The sequence below is a fragment of the Thunnus albacares genome, chromosome 1 (genome assembly GCF_914725855.1).
Source record: "Thunnus albacares chromosome 1, fThuAlb1.1, whole genome shotgun sequence".
Lineage (NCBI taxonomy): Eukaryota > Metazoa > Chordata > Actinopteri > Scombriformes > Scombridae > Thunnus > Thunnus albacares.
The window spans coordinates 17,951,106-17,971,686 of NC_058106.1; the positions used below are offsets into that span (position 1 = coordinate 17,951,106).

Genomic DNA, 20,581 nt, shown 5'->3' on the forward strand with positions numbered 1-20,581 from the left:
GGAGTTAAGCTACAGATACTGTGATACCTCTCCTTTTTTAACCTTTGCTCCATTTTTCACTGTTCATTCTATTGTCTTTCTATTTTTTCTATCCTCATGCTTTCCATCACCTGCTTTCCAAAATACTGTAGCTCCTACTTTAGCTTCACATACTGTAGCAATGCCTCCTCTGACTGGCAATACTAGCAGAGATAGAATATCACATTGCCTTAGCCTCTTTTCTTTGGCATTCCTGCCACCTGCAGACCTGTCACCACCAATCTGCGGACATGTCCCAAGCTCCCAAATATATGATCAGTTCACATTTATATCCCAGCTGTGTGATAGTGTTATGGAAGCTTGGTACTTCAGAGTACTAATTCTCCCCTTCAAACTGCAGTTAAATGTAGACTCCACTCCCACAACCGTCACTTCACTACTGTTCATGTTGAGCTGTATTCAGAGATTTTTTACCATTACAGGGCAGAAAGTAGACTGTAAAACAAACTCTTAAGCCAATAAGAAATAGTCAACCAAAAACCTACCAAAAACAGATTTACAACTGTTAAAATGGTCTACCCAGTTTCAAAAACATGTCAAAAAACACCCATGGAAACTTATCTTCTCTATAGTGCAGTATACTCTGCTATCTGTCTATATGCTCAATATGTTGCAAACAAGTTTCACTCAAACTACACAGTTTACATTAGTCACTAGCACAGTATGCTGTTTATCTTTTACCTGCATCTGTACACAATTTCTACTGACAAAACTTTTTATTCCTAAAGAAAAAACTTGACCACATGAGTATTTGGAACTCATGGATGCACAATTAACAAGTGAAAATGCTGCAGGAGAGATTTGTGCACATCTACTCTTCAATTGGGGATTATTAACACTGTAACTGTCCATTTGCTTGACGTTGAAATCTGCTCAACTTCCTTGTGTTGCCAAGTTGCAAAGATTTTTGAGGCAGCCATAAAATCCACACTCGGTATACTTGTCTCCCAGTGCTAATTTTAAATTAATTACTTCCAGGTGTTTTGTTCTTTTTTTGTGCTGTCTGTGTGAGAGTATAGTAACAGACTGGTGATCATAATGCAAACAACAAGGAGCAAAATTGTAAGGAAACCAAAAATAGAGCTAGAATCCAACAGGAAGACTAATATGCCAACATCTTCAATAGTTTCATAATTCTCACATTTCAGATAGAAGAAAAGGGTGATCAACAAAGGGAAGACAGGCTAAGTTCTGCAGTTTTTATGCAGTCCAGTGATGACTTTATGCTGTTGTAAATCTAAGCTTTTCTGTTACTTTCCTCTTTTTATTCTACTTTCATTTCCACCTCCACTAATGACTAAATGACAGCATCTCAAACCAAGTTACACATACAGACATTTACTTGCTGTTTTTAACTGTTAAAGTCTGTGTAGAGCAACAATAAATATGTATTCTGAGTTTGTCACACCACAGAAAAATGTGTAATTAACCACCCAGCCAAATTTCAATGATTAAAAAAGTTGCCATTTCTATAAAGTTAGGTTTCAAAATTGTGGAAAAATAAGCAGTATTCTCTGCTCTGAAATGCTAGGGGCGTGTCTGCTGAAGGCGCTGAAAGCATGGCCAAACTGAACAGCATGGCCCGACTGAGTTAACAACACTCATACCAAACTCCTGTATAAAAATACACAATTTAAAATAGACCTTGTTTGTAGGTGTAAGGCGAGCAACGTGGATGATATTTGAAAAATTAAGTAACATTTACCAACATATTTTTTCGATAGATGTGGACTTGTTTCAGAAAAAATGTAACTTAAAGGACTAATTAACAAGTGATCCATCACTAATCATCGTTATGTAAAAAAAAAAAAAACCCAAAAAACGAAAAACTAATCATTGTTATGTTAAATTATAATTTTTTTCAAGTTTAGTGCACTTAACATTATTCACTTCTCTGCTGAAACTTTCTTGGCGGCTTAATTGTGGCCATCACCCTTGGAGCAAAAGCCTCTCATGGCATGCTTTCTGGTGAAGTGCTGCCCAACAAATGCTCTCCCTCTGGCCGGGGACCTCCCAGCCACACAGCCGGTGCTAAAGCTGAAGCCATGGACAGTGGCTGGTGTCGGCAGCTGCTGGCACCGCGTCAGTTGACTCTATCCGTCCTTCCAGACGCATAGCCGGTGCTGAAGCCGAAGCCGCTGATGGCTACAGCCGTCAAAGGACGCTTCAGCTGGGTTTAAAATAACTCCTTGAGCGCTAATGTTGATTGAAAATGGCCCCATTCACTAGTAACAGCGGATTATATGAAGTGAATCCCAGTTGTCTCTGACAAAAGTTTGTAAAACTACCCAGTGTAAAAATAGTAACTATGAATAGTGCGCTCTAGTGTTTATATAGTGGGGTGTTGGTGGGGGGTCATGCTGGTCACCCCTCTACGTCATCGATCCACCATTTCAGGCCGACCCAAAAAATCCTGAACACAGAAATGGTGAAAAACAGTTTAAAGCTCTAACTCCACACTTCATTACTACATAGTTCACAGTCTTTTCACATGTTTTCAGCAGTTGTTTTCTAACATGTATAATGTGTTTCAAAAGAAATCTCTCATTTTCCTTTACACTGACTTTAAATAACATTAGGGAACGTGCATACTGAAGCTTCTGTCTTTTACTAATGATTTCTAGGAAGCACACTGTTTTATTCATTAATGGTTTCCTCTGTTAAAATGAATCCACTTTAGCAGCATGAAAAATATAAACAAAAATTTGCAACACTTACCACAGCTGGATGCATCCTCAACTTTGAATTAGCTACTTTTTCATAGATTGCTGCAATATCCCCTCTGCCAATGCACAAATTAAAGCGATACTCAAATCTACTGCTTCCCACAGGTGATAGACAAGGATTAAACCACAAAAACCAAAGTAACAACATACTTACCCCAGCAATTGTAATCATGGCAAGCAACATTTCATGTAAGGTAACCAATTCATTTACCCACCATGGACCCCTCTTTCTTTACTTTCTAGAAATGATGCAGAAAACTCTTGATGGTTGAACATATAAAAGCGAGGCTTCATCAGTTCTACTGGCTGTCCCTTAAGTCAACTGTGTATTTGGTGCTATTTCCACAACATGCTCTATCTCTCTATCTATCTGGTTCAAAGCCATGCTTGTATCTATGTGGCATTTTGGTGGCTCACTGTGGAAAAGTGTGCAATTTTGGTTTCAAGCCTTTTTTAAAGACATTTTTTATCATTCGTTTTTCGGACCAGGTCAGCAGTGCACCATGCACCCATGCTCTTTGATATTCTCATCACTTTAATTGGTAGACATACACTCACATGAACCTCTACAAAACCACACAAATCCTTTTTACTCATGTTTTTATTCATGTTCTGTGGTTGTACTCCTGTGTTTTGATTGACAGGTGAACGATGGAGAGAACAGTTCATCTCGTCTCCTTGGCAACTTCACACATGATAGCATGATGGGTCATGTCATCAATAGTACGTCCAATCACTTGTGGCTAGAGTTCAACAGCAACGCCTCTGGAACCAATCAAGGCTTTCGCCTCACATACACAAGTGAGTTAAGAAAGTTGTTTAAGAAATATTAACTGAATGATGAACTGATCAGACACTGGGCAGCAATACAGATTAAGTTGTTTTTCTGCTGTATTTGCTTTTATAGCCATGGTTTGTGATGCTTTAGAGTTTCTTAAAGTATGCCTAAAGAAAGAAACACACAGTCATTTCCTACATTTTGAGAGGGTCATCATGAAAGGTCCTTGTAAGAAGATGTTTTTAATTGGAAAATAGTGTGATAGTTATTGTGTAAGTGTGTCTTCATGGATATATCCTGCATCTGCCCCGTGCTACAGTCAAGTGATTCTTGGCTGTTACACAGCAGAACAAAGTAAGTGTCATGTACTACAAAACTCTAGAGACTAGTCTTTCTCAGTCAGCAAATTACCTAGCTATTTCTTTCACTTCTGACAGCTGAAAAGAGAACTACTCTCAGATTTCCAAGCAATTTCTGCTGAGGGTGGAGCCTAAAGTGCAACAGTAGTTTAGCAAACATACACAAAAGGAAATGAGTATATGAATGCTTGAAACACACATTTGCATGCACTTTCTCTCACTTGCACACACACACACACACACACACACACACACACACATCTTAATAGCTTTAAAGAGAGTCTGTTAAGAAGGCAAGACCAGCTGCTGTGTAAGTCAATGAGGCTATTAGAAGAACATTTATCTGCAAGTCATTAAAAGAAGGTGAGAAAGTGACACATCTGGAGTGGAAGAGTGGCTGCATGAAGGGACAAAAACGGATGAAGGTAGACGGATACTAGATGGATGCTCTGTATGTCAGTGGAACCATTAGACAGCCGTTAATCTGCAAGTCGTTAAACTGGAGAAGGTGACACCTTCTGCAAAGTTCTGCTACAGTGGATCAGCTGATGGATAGAGAAGAGAGAGATTGATAGAAAGTTTAAACGAGAGAAAGGAGAGAGAAGCAACTGATTGAGAAGGGCAGCGATAGATTCTTAAGCAGGGTCAGAGACTGAGTAAAACAGCTTTAATAGTACACATTGATTGAGGCTTTTTTAATGGAGCCATAAGAATTCAAACATCTAATCAAGACATTAACTATGAAACGTTGACAGGAGTGAGACACATCTGTTTAACTGAACTGGATGAAGGAATGGTGGATGGATGGTTAGACAGTGGCGACAGCTCACTTAAAAAGTTGCTGGCTGTGTAAAAGCTGTTATTACAAGGCTTTATGGAAGAGTGAATTATGATTGGACAATGAGTGCACTCTGATTTTGCATCCTGATTCTGTACAGATAACAGGTGTTGCTTTACATATAATCACATCACTCCATAGTCAAGAGGTTTGGTGGAGTTTGCATTTCTCTAATCAAATAATTTTGTGACACCCTCTGCCAAAACAGAGTCTTTATAAACAAACACTCAATTAAATATGAAAGAATACTATATGTATCATAAGGAGCCAACATTATTGAAAAATTTAATCAGTTAATTACACACCGTACAACTTGGACTTTTCTCATCTAAGGGAGGACTGTCTGGTCATTAGAGGCTGACCCGAGGAAAAGAATAGATATTGATTTATCCGTCTGTTCTAAAAGTGGGAAACTTTCCTGTTCTCTGTTATCTATAAAACACTGTCTGTACAGTGTTGAAACTGAAATCCCCCCTTTACAGTGTGCTTGTTCAAGCGTACAATATATTTATGTTTGTGTAGGATGTGAAATTATCATTTTATCTTTTTCATATATAGGTTTCATATATAGGAACCACACTTTCAATCCATAGATTTAACCACTTTTGCTGCCCACTACACATCATTATATCTTTTAAGAAAGGGAGAAGCCCATACCTTTTTTATATATCAGGGAAACTAGCATATGAGTAGAATTTGTTTAAATGTCCACAAGCTTTCACTTCAGCTGTCACATACCTGATGTTCCAGCATTTACATTGAGTGCTGAAACTTGAAATTTCTGCTAGAAGTGGAAGGAGAAGAATAGGATGACCTTATGTACTCCTGTACCTGAAACACCCTGTTCATTTATAAAATGTTGTCTGTACTGCATGGGGAGAATGACCTAATCTGTATGTGTGTGTGTGTGTGTGTGTGTGTGTGTGTGTGTGTGTGTGTGTTTCTCTCTCTGTTCGTCTATTTGTAGGTTTTGACCTGGTACGCTGTGAGGAACCAGGTGTCCCTAGTTATGGCTATAAGATCCAGGACGATGGTCACTATGCCAACACTTTTGTCCTTTACTCCTGCAACCCTGGATACAGTCTCCATGGCAGCAGTACACTGACCTGTCTGAGTGGGGACAGACGTGTCTGGGACAAACCACTTCCTTCCTGTATTGGTTAGTATGCCAGCAAAAGTGTACATCAATAAATTAGAACTAAATGATATGAAATATTAAACTGGGTGATTTTTTATTTATAAAATTTAATGAAAAATATAGCACTCAAATATAAGCACATATATATAAGCACTCAAAGCTTCTCTCTAGTGGTTTAACAGTACGTCTATTTGTCCTGAGCCCTCATGGTACGGATGTTACGGTTCAGTGCATGCAGTTGTATAAAAAATACGCTTCGTGACCCAAACAATTACTGTCATAATAGTTTAATAATCCACTCAGTCCGACATACAGAACAATAATTCTAGAGCGCGAGTTCCACTCAGATCGTTTTGGCAGCGCACCACTTAGCTATAGCATGCTCAGGGTTGTACGCTAGCCAGCTTAGCCAAGGTAGCCTGGTTACCCTGGTTACCCTGTAGTGTCTCTGCCATCAGAATGACAAACGAGAGATCAGACTGACCGAGTGTAACACTATTATTGAAATTTGCTCTGTTATCTCAAAAGTATGAAAGTAGTGGTTTGGTCCCTCTGACTGATATTTCTATTTAACCAGGAAGTCCCCTGAGATTGAAATCTCAAGGGAGACCTGGCCAAGACAGCACACCAATTACAGTTTAAGTAGAAATAAAACACAACAGAAAGTGAATACAAACATCAAACACATGAGGAAGAGCTTAATTCCAGCTCAAATAAGGCAGTTGCAATTCTCACTTACATGAACTTTTAACAGACCTTAAAATTTTTCCATATAATATATACATTATTATATATGACATCATTAGATTATTTTGGCCAATGAGCCATTGTTTGATGCTGACATTTTTCAAAATGAAAGACCAAATGTTATTTTTTACCTTTCTGCTCTACCAAACTGTGAATTTTGTGTACCCTTACACCCCTACTACTTGTGTTTCTAAGCTCGGCAAGAGCATTGGTGATTCATAAGATATGTGTGATTAAGTAATTTAATCAGTGCAGGTGAATGCTTTGAAAAGAGGCCATGGTATACAGTCTATGGGACTGATTCAACATTCTGTAGGAAATACTTGTAGTAGCACTAATATGTCTCAGTGTGTAAAAGCAGGCCTTGCTGATACATCAACCTGTGCATGAGAAGGGCATGCGAACGGGCATTTTAGTGCACCAGGCCTCTATGTATTTTAAGGATAACATGGTTAAGGTGCAAAAATAGAGGATGACTGTCTGAACTGAATTTTGATAAATTTATAATGTAAGCCAGACTGCTTTCTTGTACCCTGAAGGTGCACACAGTAGCCTTAGCTTTCTGTTCTATTCTCAGCATAACAATAAATAGAATATTCTATCAGGAGTGACTTTTTTCAGATGCTAGAAAGTGGGGTGATGTAAAAACAATATTCAGGATTCCCACAGGTGCTGGAGATCCTTGAAAATGCTTGAATTTTCAAGTGGTATTTTCAAGGATTGAAAAGTGCTTGGATTTTGAATGAAGTGCTTGAAACCTGTTGAAATTGTAATTGCATTACTTTCATAGTAAAGCACTGGGTCGGTGACACATTTTGAAACTTGAAACTTTGTTGTGTTTTCCTTGTAATTTATCTCCCTTCTGTAGAATGCTCTCACTAAACATAATTTTGGTTGTTTATAGCACACTAACATCTGATTTAATGTGATGAAGAAGTGAAATAATAATTCTGAGTATATAACAGCTCCGCCATAAATTCTACTTTTACGAAGCTTATACATTTTCAGTTTTTGTTGACATTGTCAGGAAGGTGATAATTCTGCTTAATGTTTATTATTAAGGTGGTAGTGGATGGTGGTGGTATACTGGAGTGCATTATATTGACAAGTGTTCCTAATATTTTGCCCCTCTCATGGATGTTAATGGAGTGGACAAAATATTAGGAACATAGGGTTGTTTTTACACACGGAGGCATATTACTTCAATTACAAATATTTCCTAGTGTTGAATCAGTCCCATAGACTGTATACCATGGCCTCTTTTCAAAGCATTCACCTGTACTGATTAAATCACTTAATCGCACACTCTATTTTGTGAATCATTATGCTCTTGCTGAGCTCAGAAACACAAGTAGTAAGGAGAGTAAGAGTACACAAAATTCACTGTTCACTACATACCTCGGTTTTGGGGGTCACAGTTTGGTATGATTTCTGCACAGCAGAAAAAAAGAAAGGTAGAAAATAATATTTTGGTCTTTTATTTTGAAAAATGTGAACATCCAACAATGGCTCATTAGCCAAAACTATTACTGACTCAGTTTAGTTGTGCTGCAGTGGAAACTGTTACTGAAACAGTTTAGTTGTGCTGCAGTGAAAAAGGAAAACAACTTTTCTGTTTCCTGCAGGGAGTCAGGACACCTGCTGACAGCTGTTTTATGCTGATTTATGGTCTAACTGTACATAAAGTAGTTGAAACCAGCTCTACCTCCAGCAGCTACAACAGTAACATGCTGCTTACACACTGATGCTTCAGTATTAATAATCTAGTGATGTCATATATAATAATATATCAGACAGAAGGACCAAACCACTACTTTTACTCTCATACTTTTCAACTACATTTTTCTCTCTCAGAACTGGTTCTCAGGACATGCTGTCTGACCTCGTCAGAAATCAAATGTGTTTATCATTTTGAACAGCTTCACTCAAAGGCAGAGTGAAAAACTGACAGTCACAGAGAGGGGAGGGGGGCGGGGAGATGTGGTATTGTTGTCGTTGTCATTCTGACGGCAGCGACACTAAAGGTTGACCAGGATAACCAGGCTACCTTGGCTAAGCTGGCTAGCGTACATTCATGAGCATCCTATAGTAAACTGGTACGCTGCCAAAACGTTCTCGGGTGGAACTTGGGCTCTAGAATTATTGTTCTGCATGTTTGAGTAAGTGGATTATTAAACTATTTTGACAGTAATGCCTCGACACAGAAGACGGAGCCACAACTGGAGACCGATGTTTGTGTTGGAAAAGCATGAAAATGTACCCTGAAAATGCTTGAAAAGTGCTTGAATTTGATTTAACAAAAGGGTGTAGGGACCCTGAATATTGATTCACCTGAAACTGTCACTTCTTGAACAAATATAAGATGACATAGACCTGCACACAGACATCCCACCATTTAAGGGTGGCATGACCAGAGTATCTTTTCAGATACTGAACAGCACAAACTCAAGTGAATGTCCACCCACATGCACTTTTCTATTACAACCCAGAATTGATGGTTGCATCCTGTCATACTTTCAAAAGTAATTTACTCTGCCTGTGTGCTTGTGTGTCAACGACAAATTCAAAGAAGTAGGAAAAATTCCACCGAGAGAAATGCAGCTTTCTCATCCAAGTTAGTTTAGTGCGTGCACACATAAACTGATAGGATGACTAATTATGATAAAAGTTATCCTCGGAATAGGAGTCAGATTTTAGATAATGCAGTTTCAGTCTGCAACAGAGAGTTACAGAGAGTGATGACAAAAGTAGCAATTTATTATTAACTGTAATAATATCAAACTCCAGCCATGCATATCGCTGGTTAAAATACCAAAATACTTTGATTCTTACTGAAATACAGCCTGTTTCTGCTATGAGTGATTTGCAAACACATTGAAAAAAAGAGACATAAAAACAGTTGTTATGTTATGTTGTTATGTATCAAACAACACAACTTCAAGAAAATTATTATAGAGCTTGAGTGTTTGAATGTTGTCAGAAAGTATATTGGAATATTCATCCAACTGTATGACAGCTGTTGTGCACTCCAGCAGTATTAGGTGCTCTTTCATCCTTCCTGACCACAGTATGAGACAGTATGCCTGGATATCCATCATAGGAATGCACAAGAGGTCAAAATCTTATACCAACAGTCACTCGTGTGACATGGATGATGCAAGCAATTTGATAAAGGAGCTTGACACCCAGCTGTCATCACGTCTCCTTTTCATCTTCTTGCCTAACTGCGCATATTCCAGAGGTTCTAGAGGTGTTGTATACACCACCTTTTGAACCCCAGACTGACCTCTGGCTGTCTGGAAAGACTACATTTCTCCTCACTATTGCATTCATGAAGCAATTTGGTGAACTTCATGCTTTGTCTGTTGCCAGGGAGTGTATAAAATCGGAGTTTGAATGGGTCTGGTGTGACCTTGTGGCCCAACCCCTTATTTCCTCCTAAGGGGTTTTCAGTTTTCACTACATTCAGTCTCGATTAGGCAGTTCTCACCCCGCAAACAGAAGCTGGAGAAGCTGCAACCTAGTGTCTTCATTCAATTTCCAGTTTGGACATAATCATAGAGTTACAAATATAACTAAAATTCTATGAATCTGGGATGACCGCCAGAGTTTATTGTCATGACAGTCTTGACATGAAGAGTCTGTAGGAAATGACTGCTGGGTGTTTTAACCTCCTGTGCATGCACGTGATGGGTATCGAGGTATTACAGACTGCCTCAAGTCAGTCTCTAGGCAGTCATCCAGAATTCATAGAACCGTAGTTACATTCGTAAGTCTTGTTTTTTCTTTTTCAGACAGTGAAAATGACAAAAATAAAAGGTTTCTCATTTGGCATATCTAGAATATATTTAAATATTTCCAAGGTAGTGAGGTAGATAAGCTGCCAGAGGGCAGATTTAGCTTTAGTTGGCACTTGGCAGCTCTTAATTAGGCTGGAGAGGAGTGTGCCAAACGATTCAGGTGCTTTGACATGATGTTTTTTTTTCTTTTTTCTTTTTTGCTTATGGACCTGTGAAAGTTGTTTTGTGTTTTAACTACAGCGTGTGCAGCTGGCCAGTCGGACTGCTTATTCTCAATGAGCAACCACCAGTGAAGCATGAATACGATGTTTGCTTGTTTGTATTGTTCCTACCTAGCTTGGAAATCCCTAAAGCAAATTCGCAATTTTTGAAGTCCATAATTCCTGCTTCTCCATAAATATTTTGTGGCTTTGCATATTTTACAAATTAAAGCACTTTCCCTGTAAGTATTTCCACCTTGTTGGGTAGATGTGGGCACTTGGCACATGTTAATTCACAATTCACTGCTGCAGAGCCGAACCTTGTGTCTCTCTAACCTGCCAGCACACCTGAGCTCTGAGGTGGGACATGGCCTGATGTGGTTGCTAATGGCAACTAAAAAGAATGTGGACTGAATGTATTTATGTGGGTGTGAATGAGAATGAATATGCGTTTTTGAGCGGATCGTATAAATCTGTGTGTGTGTGTGTGTGTGTGTGTGTGTGTGTGTGTGTGTGTGTGTGTGTGTGTGTGTGTGTGTGTGTGTCCCTGTATACCTCTGCAGTCAGTCATTAATTTGTAGCTGCTCTGCCTTATTCCAGGTAAGCCAGCAACCAGGAGAATACTTGCTGGCAGAGCCCTGGGCTAACTACCTCTACAGCTACTTTTGTATCTTTCTCCTTTGTCTGCCTGTTGGGGCGTTTGTCTCTCTGTCTCCTTCCCTGTCTGTCTGGCTCGGTCCCATATCTGCGTGTACTAGCATGGAGATGAGGAGATGGCTTTGCCTGGAGCTATTTCTATACCGTCTTTCTCTCTCTCTCCTACATTGAGTCAAACAGAGTGGTGGTCTATCATACCATGTGGCGCAGATTGTCATTCTCTCTCTTTCTCTATTCATACAGTACACCTGTCTGTCTTCTTCTCTATATACGTGTGCCTGTCTCCTTTCTTTTTCTGTCGGGAAATTGCAGTTGTCATCGGCCCAGGCTTACTAAATCACTTTTTTTTTCTCTCTTTTTGTCTTCCACTTTCTACCCGATTTTCATGATAAAACATAGTGGAGTAGTTGCCTTTCCTCCTGTGTTGTCTATCACTAGGGACTGAAACAACTGGTTATTTTTTGTGTACATCCATATATGTGTGTGTGTGTGTAACTGAATAAGTGTTTTCAAGTATGTTTCTGGCCTTGTGTGTTATTGTGTGATTATCTGCTACTGCCTTTGTGTTTGTGTTTACATGAGGATGTGTACTTGTGTGCATTTCGCCTGGGGTAATGCAACAGCAGTAGGTTGTCATTGTATTGTAGATTGCAGAGCTGTGTTAATGGTTTGCTCTTAACTCACACAAACACACAATACAGAAACGGATATAAAGCCTTCTCTATACTGAACTGTTCCCTTATCAGCAGCGATCTGCTGGCTCAGTGGGTTACTATGTGTCCCATGTACTACCATGATGAGTTCAAATATGCTTCCAGCCTTTTTCCTCTATTTGCTGCTATCTCCCCTGTTCCTCACCACTGAAAACAATATAAAAATAACACAAAAAAGCCAATTATCTCTTGTGTATTAAAGAGTTTTTTTTTTCTTGAACTCTTAACACTATAGGGAAAACCTTAAGGGAAAACAGTCATCAAAGTCGTTCAACAACCTTGAAACTGTATAGCAAGAGCTTGGATAATTCAAGGTTGATTTAATGATTCAAGCCTTTCTTAACCATTTCTCATTTAACTCAACCTTCACACCTCAGAGTAATTTAGTAGAGGGAGAAAGTATAAAGATGAACAGAAATATAATAAGGCTGGGAAGAAGACTGGAAGAATTTGATACCAAGAATCAAGTGGTATTTAGAGACTTACTGTAACAAGAATGGATCACAAACAACAAAAAAAGAGCAAGAACTGCTTATCTACCAAATTGTGGCACCTTTTACAAATCAATGTGATAAATAGGGTTGTCAAGTTTCATTGCCATTAAAAGTGGTCACAAGACACAAGATTCATTATGACAGTGCTGGTGAATTTGTGTAACCTTGTAGGATTTATTTGGCCTTTATTTTGTCATCTTATAAAAGTCTAATGCGATGACTCATATTTTCAATACATTTCAAATGTCTTTGTGATTGAGAAGAATTAACTTTATGGCTGAGAGGGCTGCAAGTCACCAGCAATATCTTGAGAGTTTGTAATTCACAGTAACCTTGCAATAATCCTACAGTATATGGCTTTATCATGATGTTCCCTATGTGTTTGATCTTCCTTGCTACATGTGGAGATTATCTAAGTGGGGATGTAAGCTCAAGCCGTGCTCCATATCACAAGTGGAAGCAATAAACAGTAATAGCTGTAAATCTGGCTGTAGGTAAAATTATAACAAGGACATAAACAGTATGTTGTTTTTTTTCCAGTGGTGTTTGATAAGCCCTTGTCTTGTGTCCTCTCAGCGGAGTGTGGCGGTCACATAACTGGAGCAGTGTCTGGACGGATTCTGTCTCCAGGATACCCTGCTCCATATGACAACAACCTCCACTGTACCTGGACTATAGAGGCTGACACTGGCAAGACTATCAGGTAAAAGAAGAAGCAGTTGGATATGCACTGAAGGCACTGTGATTATGATGATACCCTGCATTTATCTGATTGAGTTTTGGTTCGGCATCAAAGGAAACAAGCCATGAAATGTTTGATAAAGAAATAAGACATTACCAGATACACTAATAAGTGCAGAGTTGCTTTGCTCCGGCTGAGATAGGATTAGTTTACTGGCTACTACTTATTTGTAATGTCTGATGTAATATATGTTGTAGTATTTGTTTTGTTGTTTGGTTAAATGTTGTGTTTTGATATTTATGTGAAACAGTCAAATTTCAGAAAAATATTCTGATAATTAAGTCAAATCAAATCAAATGATATAGGATGATTCCCATATGATAACAACGGTCACTAAACAAACTATAAAACGCTCACGAGACTGTCAGGTAATAATATTTTCAGTAACTATAGATAAATGTCCTCTGTCAAAGCCACTGCTGTGTCAGAGAGTACACCACATTAGTCATTATGCCACCATCATGTTTCCTAACACATTGTGGCTACTGCTGACATTCATGTGTTTGTGTGTGTGTGCTAGTATGAGCTGTCTATTCTCAGCTCTACTTCATTGGATTTGATATTGGACATGAGTTTATGGTAAACCTGTCAAATAAAGAACTGTTGTTAACGTTTGTATTGGATCTCTGCGCTCGTGTGTGTCTGTGTGTGTGTGTGTTTTTTTTTTCTTTTCTTTTCTTAGCCTTCACTTCATCGTCTTTGACACTGAGGTCGGCCACGATATCCTGAGAGTTTGGGATGGTCCATCTGGGCCCTCGGATGGAGGGATCCTGTTGAAAGAGTGGTCAGGTCCAGCCTTGCCTGAAGATATTCACTCGACTTTCAACATACTCACACTGCAGTTTGATTCTGATTACTTCATCAGCAAGCAAGGATTTTCTATACAGTTCTCAAGTAAGTAGCCTTATCTATAAATCAAAAATGTTAAAATTTGGAACTCGCATGGAGGATAAAATTCTGAATGACTGACACTCAAAAAGTGTGCTATGATTCTGCAAACTCACTGATTTGGGTGGTCTGCCCCAAAATATCCCCCAGATCCATTTATGAAGAAAAACCAATTACTGAACTAGCAATTAAATTAGCTAATTAACAAACTCAGCACTCATCACATATATAGTTTCTTAGTTATTATATAAACTTCATTTTTATTGGCTATAAGGGAATTAATCTGGAATTAATACTATATTTAACAGGATTTCTGAAAAACCTTAAGCCAAAGAATCAAATGAGGGATTTAATATCTCACTCCGGGACCCAAGCTCACTAAGTACTTAATGGGCCCACCACCACCAGCAGAGACCTGTGGCTCAGTGTTGGTTATAACCCACAGTTTAGGAAACCAGGAGATATGGTGACAAAACTATGAGCGTGTTAGCTTAGCATGTGGTCGAAAGTCTGAAGGGGTTGTTAAATGATTTTATCTGTATGACCATCAAACCATTCATATGTGTCAAATTATACACACATTATACACTTGAATGAGAGAGTGTGTCCAAACTTTTTGCTGGTACTGTATATGCTAAAAAAAAATTATAGGCTAATTGACAAAGTAATTTTGATTCATTTTAAGGGTTTTGAACTCATGAAATTAACAACTATTAATCCAGTAAGATTTTAGTTTTTTCATCATACTCACTCAAGGGGATGCCAATGAACACAAACTGTTGCTGCTGTTTCTTCCTTTTTTTTTTTTTTAAAGGGCAATTTCTACAATATCTGTTCCCTTTGGGATGGTCATTGCTGTTTGAGCCACTAGACACAAAAATGTCTCTGCACTGTCCTATTAGAATCATTGACCAAAGTCACTGCGATCCACTCTTGCAGCAAAATCAATCAGGGGGCACAATGAGTAAGAAAACGTAGGAAGTGGGAGACCATCGTACCTTTACAGCTGCTTTTTCACATCAGCTCACTCACAAACACACACACATGCGCTATCCTGTGTTCGTTCATACGCATAGCCATTTAATTACCAACCCAATTCTTTCACAGACCCATGCACCCCCACTTGCTCTGTGTGCACACACGCGCTCCAGCGCACACAGTTGTTGGAACATTAAGAGATGTATATTTCCAGTCATAAATATTTACATCCAGGCCTCTCTTTCACTCTCTATCGCCCTCTCACACTCACACATTTTGTTTTTTTCCCCATCCTCCTCACATTTAAAACAATAAATATTTGCACTCACTAACATACTAATCAAAGCACTCTTATTCCATTACTATGGTAATGACACCTTATATTTACCTCTGTGCTGATTTACTAAAGCCAAGGTAATATCTATCACTACACTAATTTATGTAAAGCAAGGTTTGTAGATTTATTGAGTGAGGGCTTTTTAGGGATGATGCAACAACAAATTTAATTCTTTAATATTTTTTTTCTCTCGTTGTCCTTTCTCATTTCTCTCTCTGTGTCCTTGATGGAATAAACACTGTTTGTACTGGAAATATATAATAAACAGGATGTTATAACACTATGTTTGGCTATACACCAGTGGTTGGAATATTTATGCAAAAGATAATTTATATGTTCAGTGTGGATTGTAATTCATAATACTGGCTTCCATGCCCACATGCCCTATTGTTATCTATTATTTTGGCCAAGATTTGATCTATAATTTTCGCTGAATCTGGAGCTCCATGACTAATTGATGAGTCTACTGTATAATGAGAGTTCAAGCAGTGGCAAATGCTGGCTTGCCTATCCCTTGGCAGATGATGTAGATCAGTTGTTCCCAGCCTTTTCTGCATGTGAGCCCTTAAAATGAAGCCATTACTTCTGGCGACTCGCTGTTGCATTTGTGTATGGGTTACAAGCAAATGGACCAAAAAGTAAAAGTAACTGCTTGAGTAATTAAGTAATTAAATTAGAGGCCTGATGATGAAAAGGTAACAGTGTGCAGTAATTCACAACAAAAAAGGCAAAGATTACAAGAACTGAAAAATATACATATTTTTTCTGCTTTCCCATCTTGTTAATTGTCTCATGACCCCTTAGATTTATCTGTCCAACCCCTGGGTTGGGAACCACTGACATAGATAACAAATAGGAATAAATTTTATTAAATACATTTTGCTGTATTTTAATTTTAGGTCATGATATTAGCTATTCACCAACCTTTAAATCAGATTATATCCTACACAGACACATATTGCATACTGTACCAATTTTGATTAAAATAATTTCCATTTACAAAGGTATGTCAATGTCTGTCTCTCTTTGTCTTTTTCACCCTCCAGCCACTACAGCAACGACCTGTAATGACCCAGGCATCCCTGTAAATGGTTCTCGATACGGGGACAGTAAGGAGCCCGGTGACAGTATGACATTCCAGTGTGATCCTGGCTACCAGCTCCAAGGCCAGGACACCATCACATGTGTACGGATGGATAACAGGTTCTACTGGCAACCTGATCCACCAACATGTATAGGTAGGTTTACATTACTTTGTGGATTTACTGACTGCCAACCTGAGATTAAATTAAATAAAAATAGGAGATAGAATATGATGCAGTGGTCTGATAATAGATGTTAATGAGTTAATTAATAGTATTAATTAATAGAAGTTATATTGCACACAACAAATGTGGAGTAAATATAAAAAAAGCCACTGGATAAAGATTTTCAAATACTGTCCATCAGACAGCAACACTTTCGCTGCTTCCTCTAATGAATACATCTTGGGATGGAAGACTCAACACAAAACCTCTGGAGATGGAATGATTCACAGTTATATCTTAAGTCTCAAGTGTAGAGAGTAAACAACAAACATGACAGTTCAGGTCCCTTGGGTGCCCCTGTGTTGTTCTACCTGTCTGACATACTTCTCTGGGGGCAAATCAACTGAAGCTTGCTGGTAAGGTGATCTCCAATCCTGAATGGAGCTGCTGCTGGTGTGTAAGATGGTCTTCCATATAGCAGGCTAGGAGTGGAGGATATGGCCTTAAAATGAAATCACGATATTGCAATGTATTTTTGAGACAACAATACTTTTGACAATATGGGCTACTAAACTACAATATGAATATGATTACAATAAAATTGTGATAGTATAATTTCAGCTGATGTGGTCAGATCTATATCTGGTCTTATAAATGGTAGTTTCACAGGATGTTTTGGAGGAGCAGACAGAGAGGCAGAGCTGTGGCCCTGTGCTCTGACTTAAAATAACTCATTGGAGTCACTTGTGTAAACAAACCTGCTGTAATGACGTTAGTCAGCTGAGTCCAGCTCAATACCAAACTTCAGAACTAACTACAACTCAGCGCAGACCATATTGGATAAAACATGTGTCCAGCGGGGGGTTATCAAACTGATTTAAGCTTGTTGTTTGATTGGCAGGGCTGTCTGCTCTCCTCTACTTTTGTGGTGACTTTTTCCTCCCACAAACCCCTCCTGAGTGTGACTAACTGCACTGTTAGTATCTACTCTTCGCAACTTGTAAAAACCTGCTCTTTAAGATCAAGGAGAAGTTGAACAGGTGCTGAAGGAAATCTGATTGAGATAAGCATCAAACACTGTTGCTTAGGGCCACAGAAAAAATCAACATGGAATATCAAAACCTCCTAAACTCAATTTTTGCCTGGGTGGCGGTGACGGCCAAGCTTTGGATGAGGCAAGAGTGGGATAGAAGGTGGACAGGAGAAGAAGCGTGGAAAAAAAGTCAGGTCGTATTAGATTTTTTGCAGCAAAGGATGATTCAGATAGCAGTGACGGGGGTTCTTGTATCAAAACTGTTAAAAAACCAGAGCTTGTTTGCTCTTTTTCCCTATATCAACACCATCAGGCCCACCTGCTGCTTAGAGCCCAGTGAGCTTCCACATCCCACTCGACACCTCGTTCACACAATTCTCTGCAGTTTGTTTTCTAGTCTCCCACTTTCAGGTGTGCTTTCTTTCCTTTATTTTCCTCCTCAACTTCCTCTGACACACTTGACTTCCTCACTGAAGGAAGCAAGTAACTTCCAGCCCTGAAGCCTGTCTTTTTTGAGTCAGAAAATGCAGGAATAGCAGAGTCGGAGCAAAAAACGGTACTATATATTTGAGGAAGAGCCCTTCAGTGTCCTCACCAGCCAACCTACAAATTCCAATATGTTAGCTTGAAATGAACTAGTAGCACTTGCACAGATTTCTCTGACAGTACTTTCTGACATTGGTAGAAGGCTTCTGCTGAACAGTAGGTCTGTACTGGGGGATGAAATGCATGAAGTTCTTTTTCCTCATTAACTTAAGTGCCCAGATTGGTTTTGTCTTGCATATGAAATATGTCAAGTTAGTCAGGGTTGAGTAGAGGAGGGGAGGAAAATCACAAAGAGATTACAATGAAGGTGCCAAGCTGCTGGATTTTTAACTATGCACATAGCTGAAGGTGGGATGGAAACAATGTGAGCAAGCTGATGAAAACTCCTGCAGCAAGTAGCAGGGTTTCCACCCCTCAGCTTGCAGCAAAGTACTACAGACATTTGCCAAAGACTTACATCACTGGAAACTGCAAAACCAGCTCTCTTTCTGTTGCTGCTCACCTCCTCTTTATCAGTCTGCACTATCGGGAAGACCTCCAGCATGGTCACAGACACTAGTAATTTGCCTTGTAACCATGCCTGTGAAACACTTTATGCTTTTCTCCTGATATTGCCTCTGACTCTTTGCCAGTGACCTCATCTTTTGCATGGCTGTAGATAAAATGTAGGACTTAAATCTCCCTCTGCTTTCTCTTAGCTTTAGCACCCATGTGCTTCTCTCTTCATCACTCTTCACCTCAGGTGTAGGGTTAAATCCCTGGGTGTTCAAAACCTCCTAAGATTAAACCAACATTAAACACAATAGTCTATTGTGTAAGTGCATGCTTGTGTAAGTGATCTGCAACTGTTAATGCCTGTGTTTACCTCTATTTCACTGTTGTTTATCTGTTCACACCCACCTGACACCCCCAAGACACCTCTTCATGTTTCAAATTCTTCCTTCACATCACTTAATTGCTGCTTGAAAGCACCTATCTGTCTCTCTCACCAATATCTCTTTCCCGCTTTCTGGCTTGTTGTGGGATAACAGGACCGCTAGGGGCGATTCTCTGTGCTAACTACCCTCAGCCCTACACTCTATAACTAAATCTCACAATCCCTCTTTCTCTCTTTTACTCTTTCACCCTCTCCAGCTATCTGTGGAGGTAATACCAGCGGCCCACCAGGGTTAATTCTCTCTCCTAACCTACCCCTGCCATACCTCCCATCACTAACGAACTCTGTTCCGCTCCACCTACCTGTGGGGGTTATACTGTATGAGTGGTCAGTCAGGGGTGATTCTCCTTCCAAATTACCCCAAGCCCAATGCTGTGTAATCATCTTTCTTTCTCTGTCTCTCTTCCCATCTCTCTCCGTTTTTCTCCAGCAACCTGTGGGGGAAACGTCAGCGGCCCCTCTGGAGTAATTCTGTCTCCTAACTACCCCCAGCCTTACCCTCCAGGGAAAGAGTGTGATTGGAGAATCAGAGTCAACGCTGACTTTGTCATTGCCCTCATCTTCAAAAGGTAGGCCACCTAAATTTAAATTGCGGCTTTCTATAGTATGTGCACATGAACACTTGTTCAACATAAAATATTGTAAAATAAAATGTTTTTCAAGTCTTATACAAGTGGAACTTTTGTCTGTAGAAACACTGCTGCCTCTCAGCTTGTATTTCTAACATAATTTAAATGTATACTATGCAGACACTGCATTCAAAGGTGGTCCCTCCTCCCTGGCCCAACAAGCAAGAGAGAGAGAGAGAGAGAGAGCAGTGGTTGAGTGAGCTAGAGAGTGAATGACGAGAGCAAGCAGTGATGGCGAGAAAGACGCCATGAATCAGAGTAATAAAATGTTATTTTCTGATTGTTTCACAGCGGTTACGTTCCAAAGCACAAATAAACACACCCACTCTCTGCTCTGCATGTTTGTGTGTGTGTTTCGGTCAAACAGACACACCGACAGCAGAGGAGCAGCACACAGCAGCGCTCTGCGCAAAGCAGAGGAGGGAGATGGAGATATAGGGAAAACACGGAATCAAATAAAAACACAACAATGTAACCTGGTCGCTATGCTACACTAAGGGAGCAGCAACAAGGCCTCACTAAAAGTCAGGGCAGAGCAATGGCCTCACTGATGACATTCATTTTTAATTAGTTCACCCAAACACCTGAGAAAACATAAAAATTTAGGGTATTGGACTTTGTCCCCTAAGCACGTTTAGTTTAAGTTTATTTTTCAGTGTATGCTTTGCTTTGCTCAGTGTAGCCCATCAAGGGTCAAAAAATGTCTGTGTTGTATAGTCAATGGCCCCGACCAGTTTAGTCTAATCTTAATTAAC

The 20,581-nt window shown here is 39.4% G+C and overlaps 1 protein-coding gene across 1 annotated transcript in view; it reads left to right on the forward strand.

The window, feature by feature from the left end:
- LOC122979583 (CUB and sushi domain-containing protein 1-like) overlaps positions 1–20,581 on the forward strand; it is a 205,120-nt gene that overhangs the window by 83,519 nt on the left and 101,020 nt on the right. The window contains exons 20-25 of the mRNA XM_044347148.1: positions 3,410–3,566; positions 5,708–5,899; positions 13,066–13,192; positions 13,914–14,125; positions 16,481–16,672; positions 19,628–19,766. Coding sequence (XP_044203083.1) covers positions 3,410–3,566; positions 5,708–5,899; positions 13,066–13,192; positions 13,914–14,125; positions 16,481–16,672; positions 19,628–19,766 — 1,019 coding nt within the window. The remainder of the gene's footprint in view (positions 1–3,409; positions 3,567–5,707; positions 5,900–13,065; positions 13,193–13,913; positions 14,126–16,480; positions 16,673–19,627; positions 19,767–20,581) is intronic.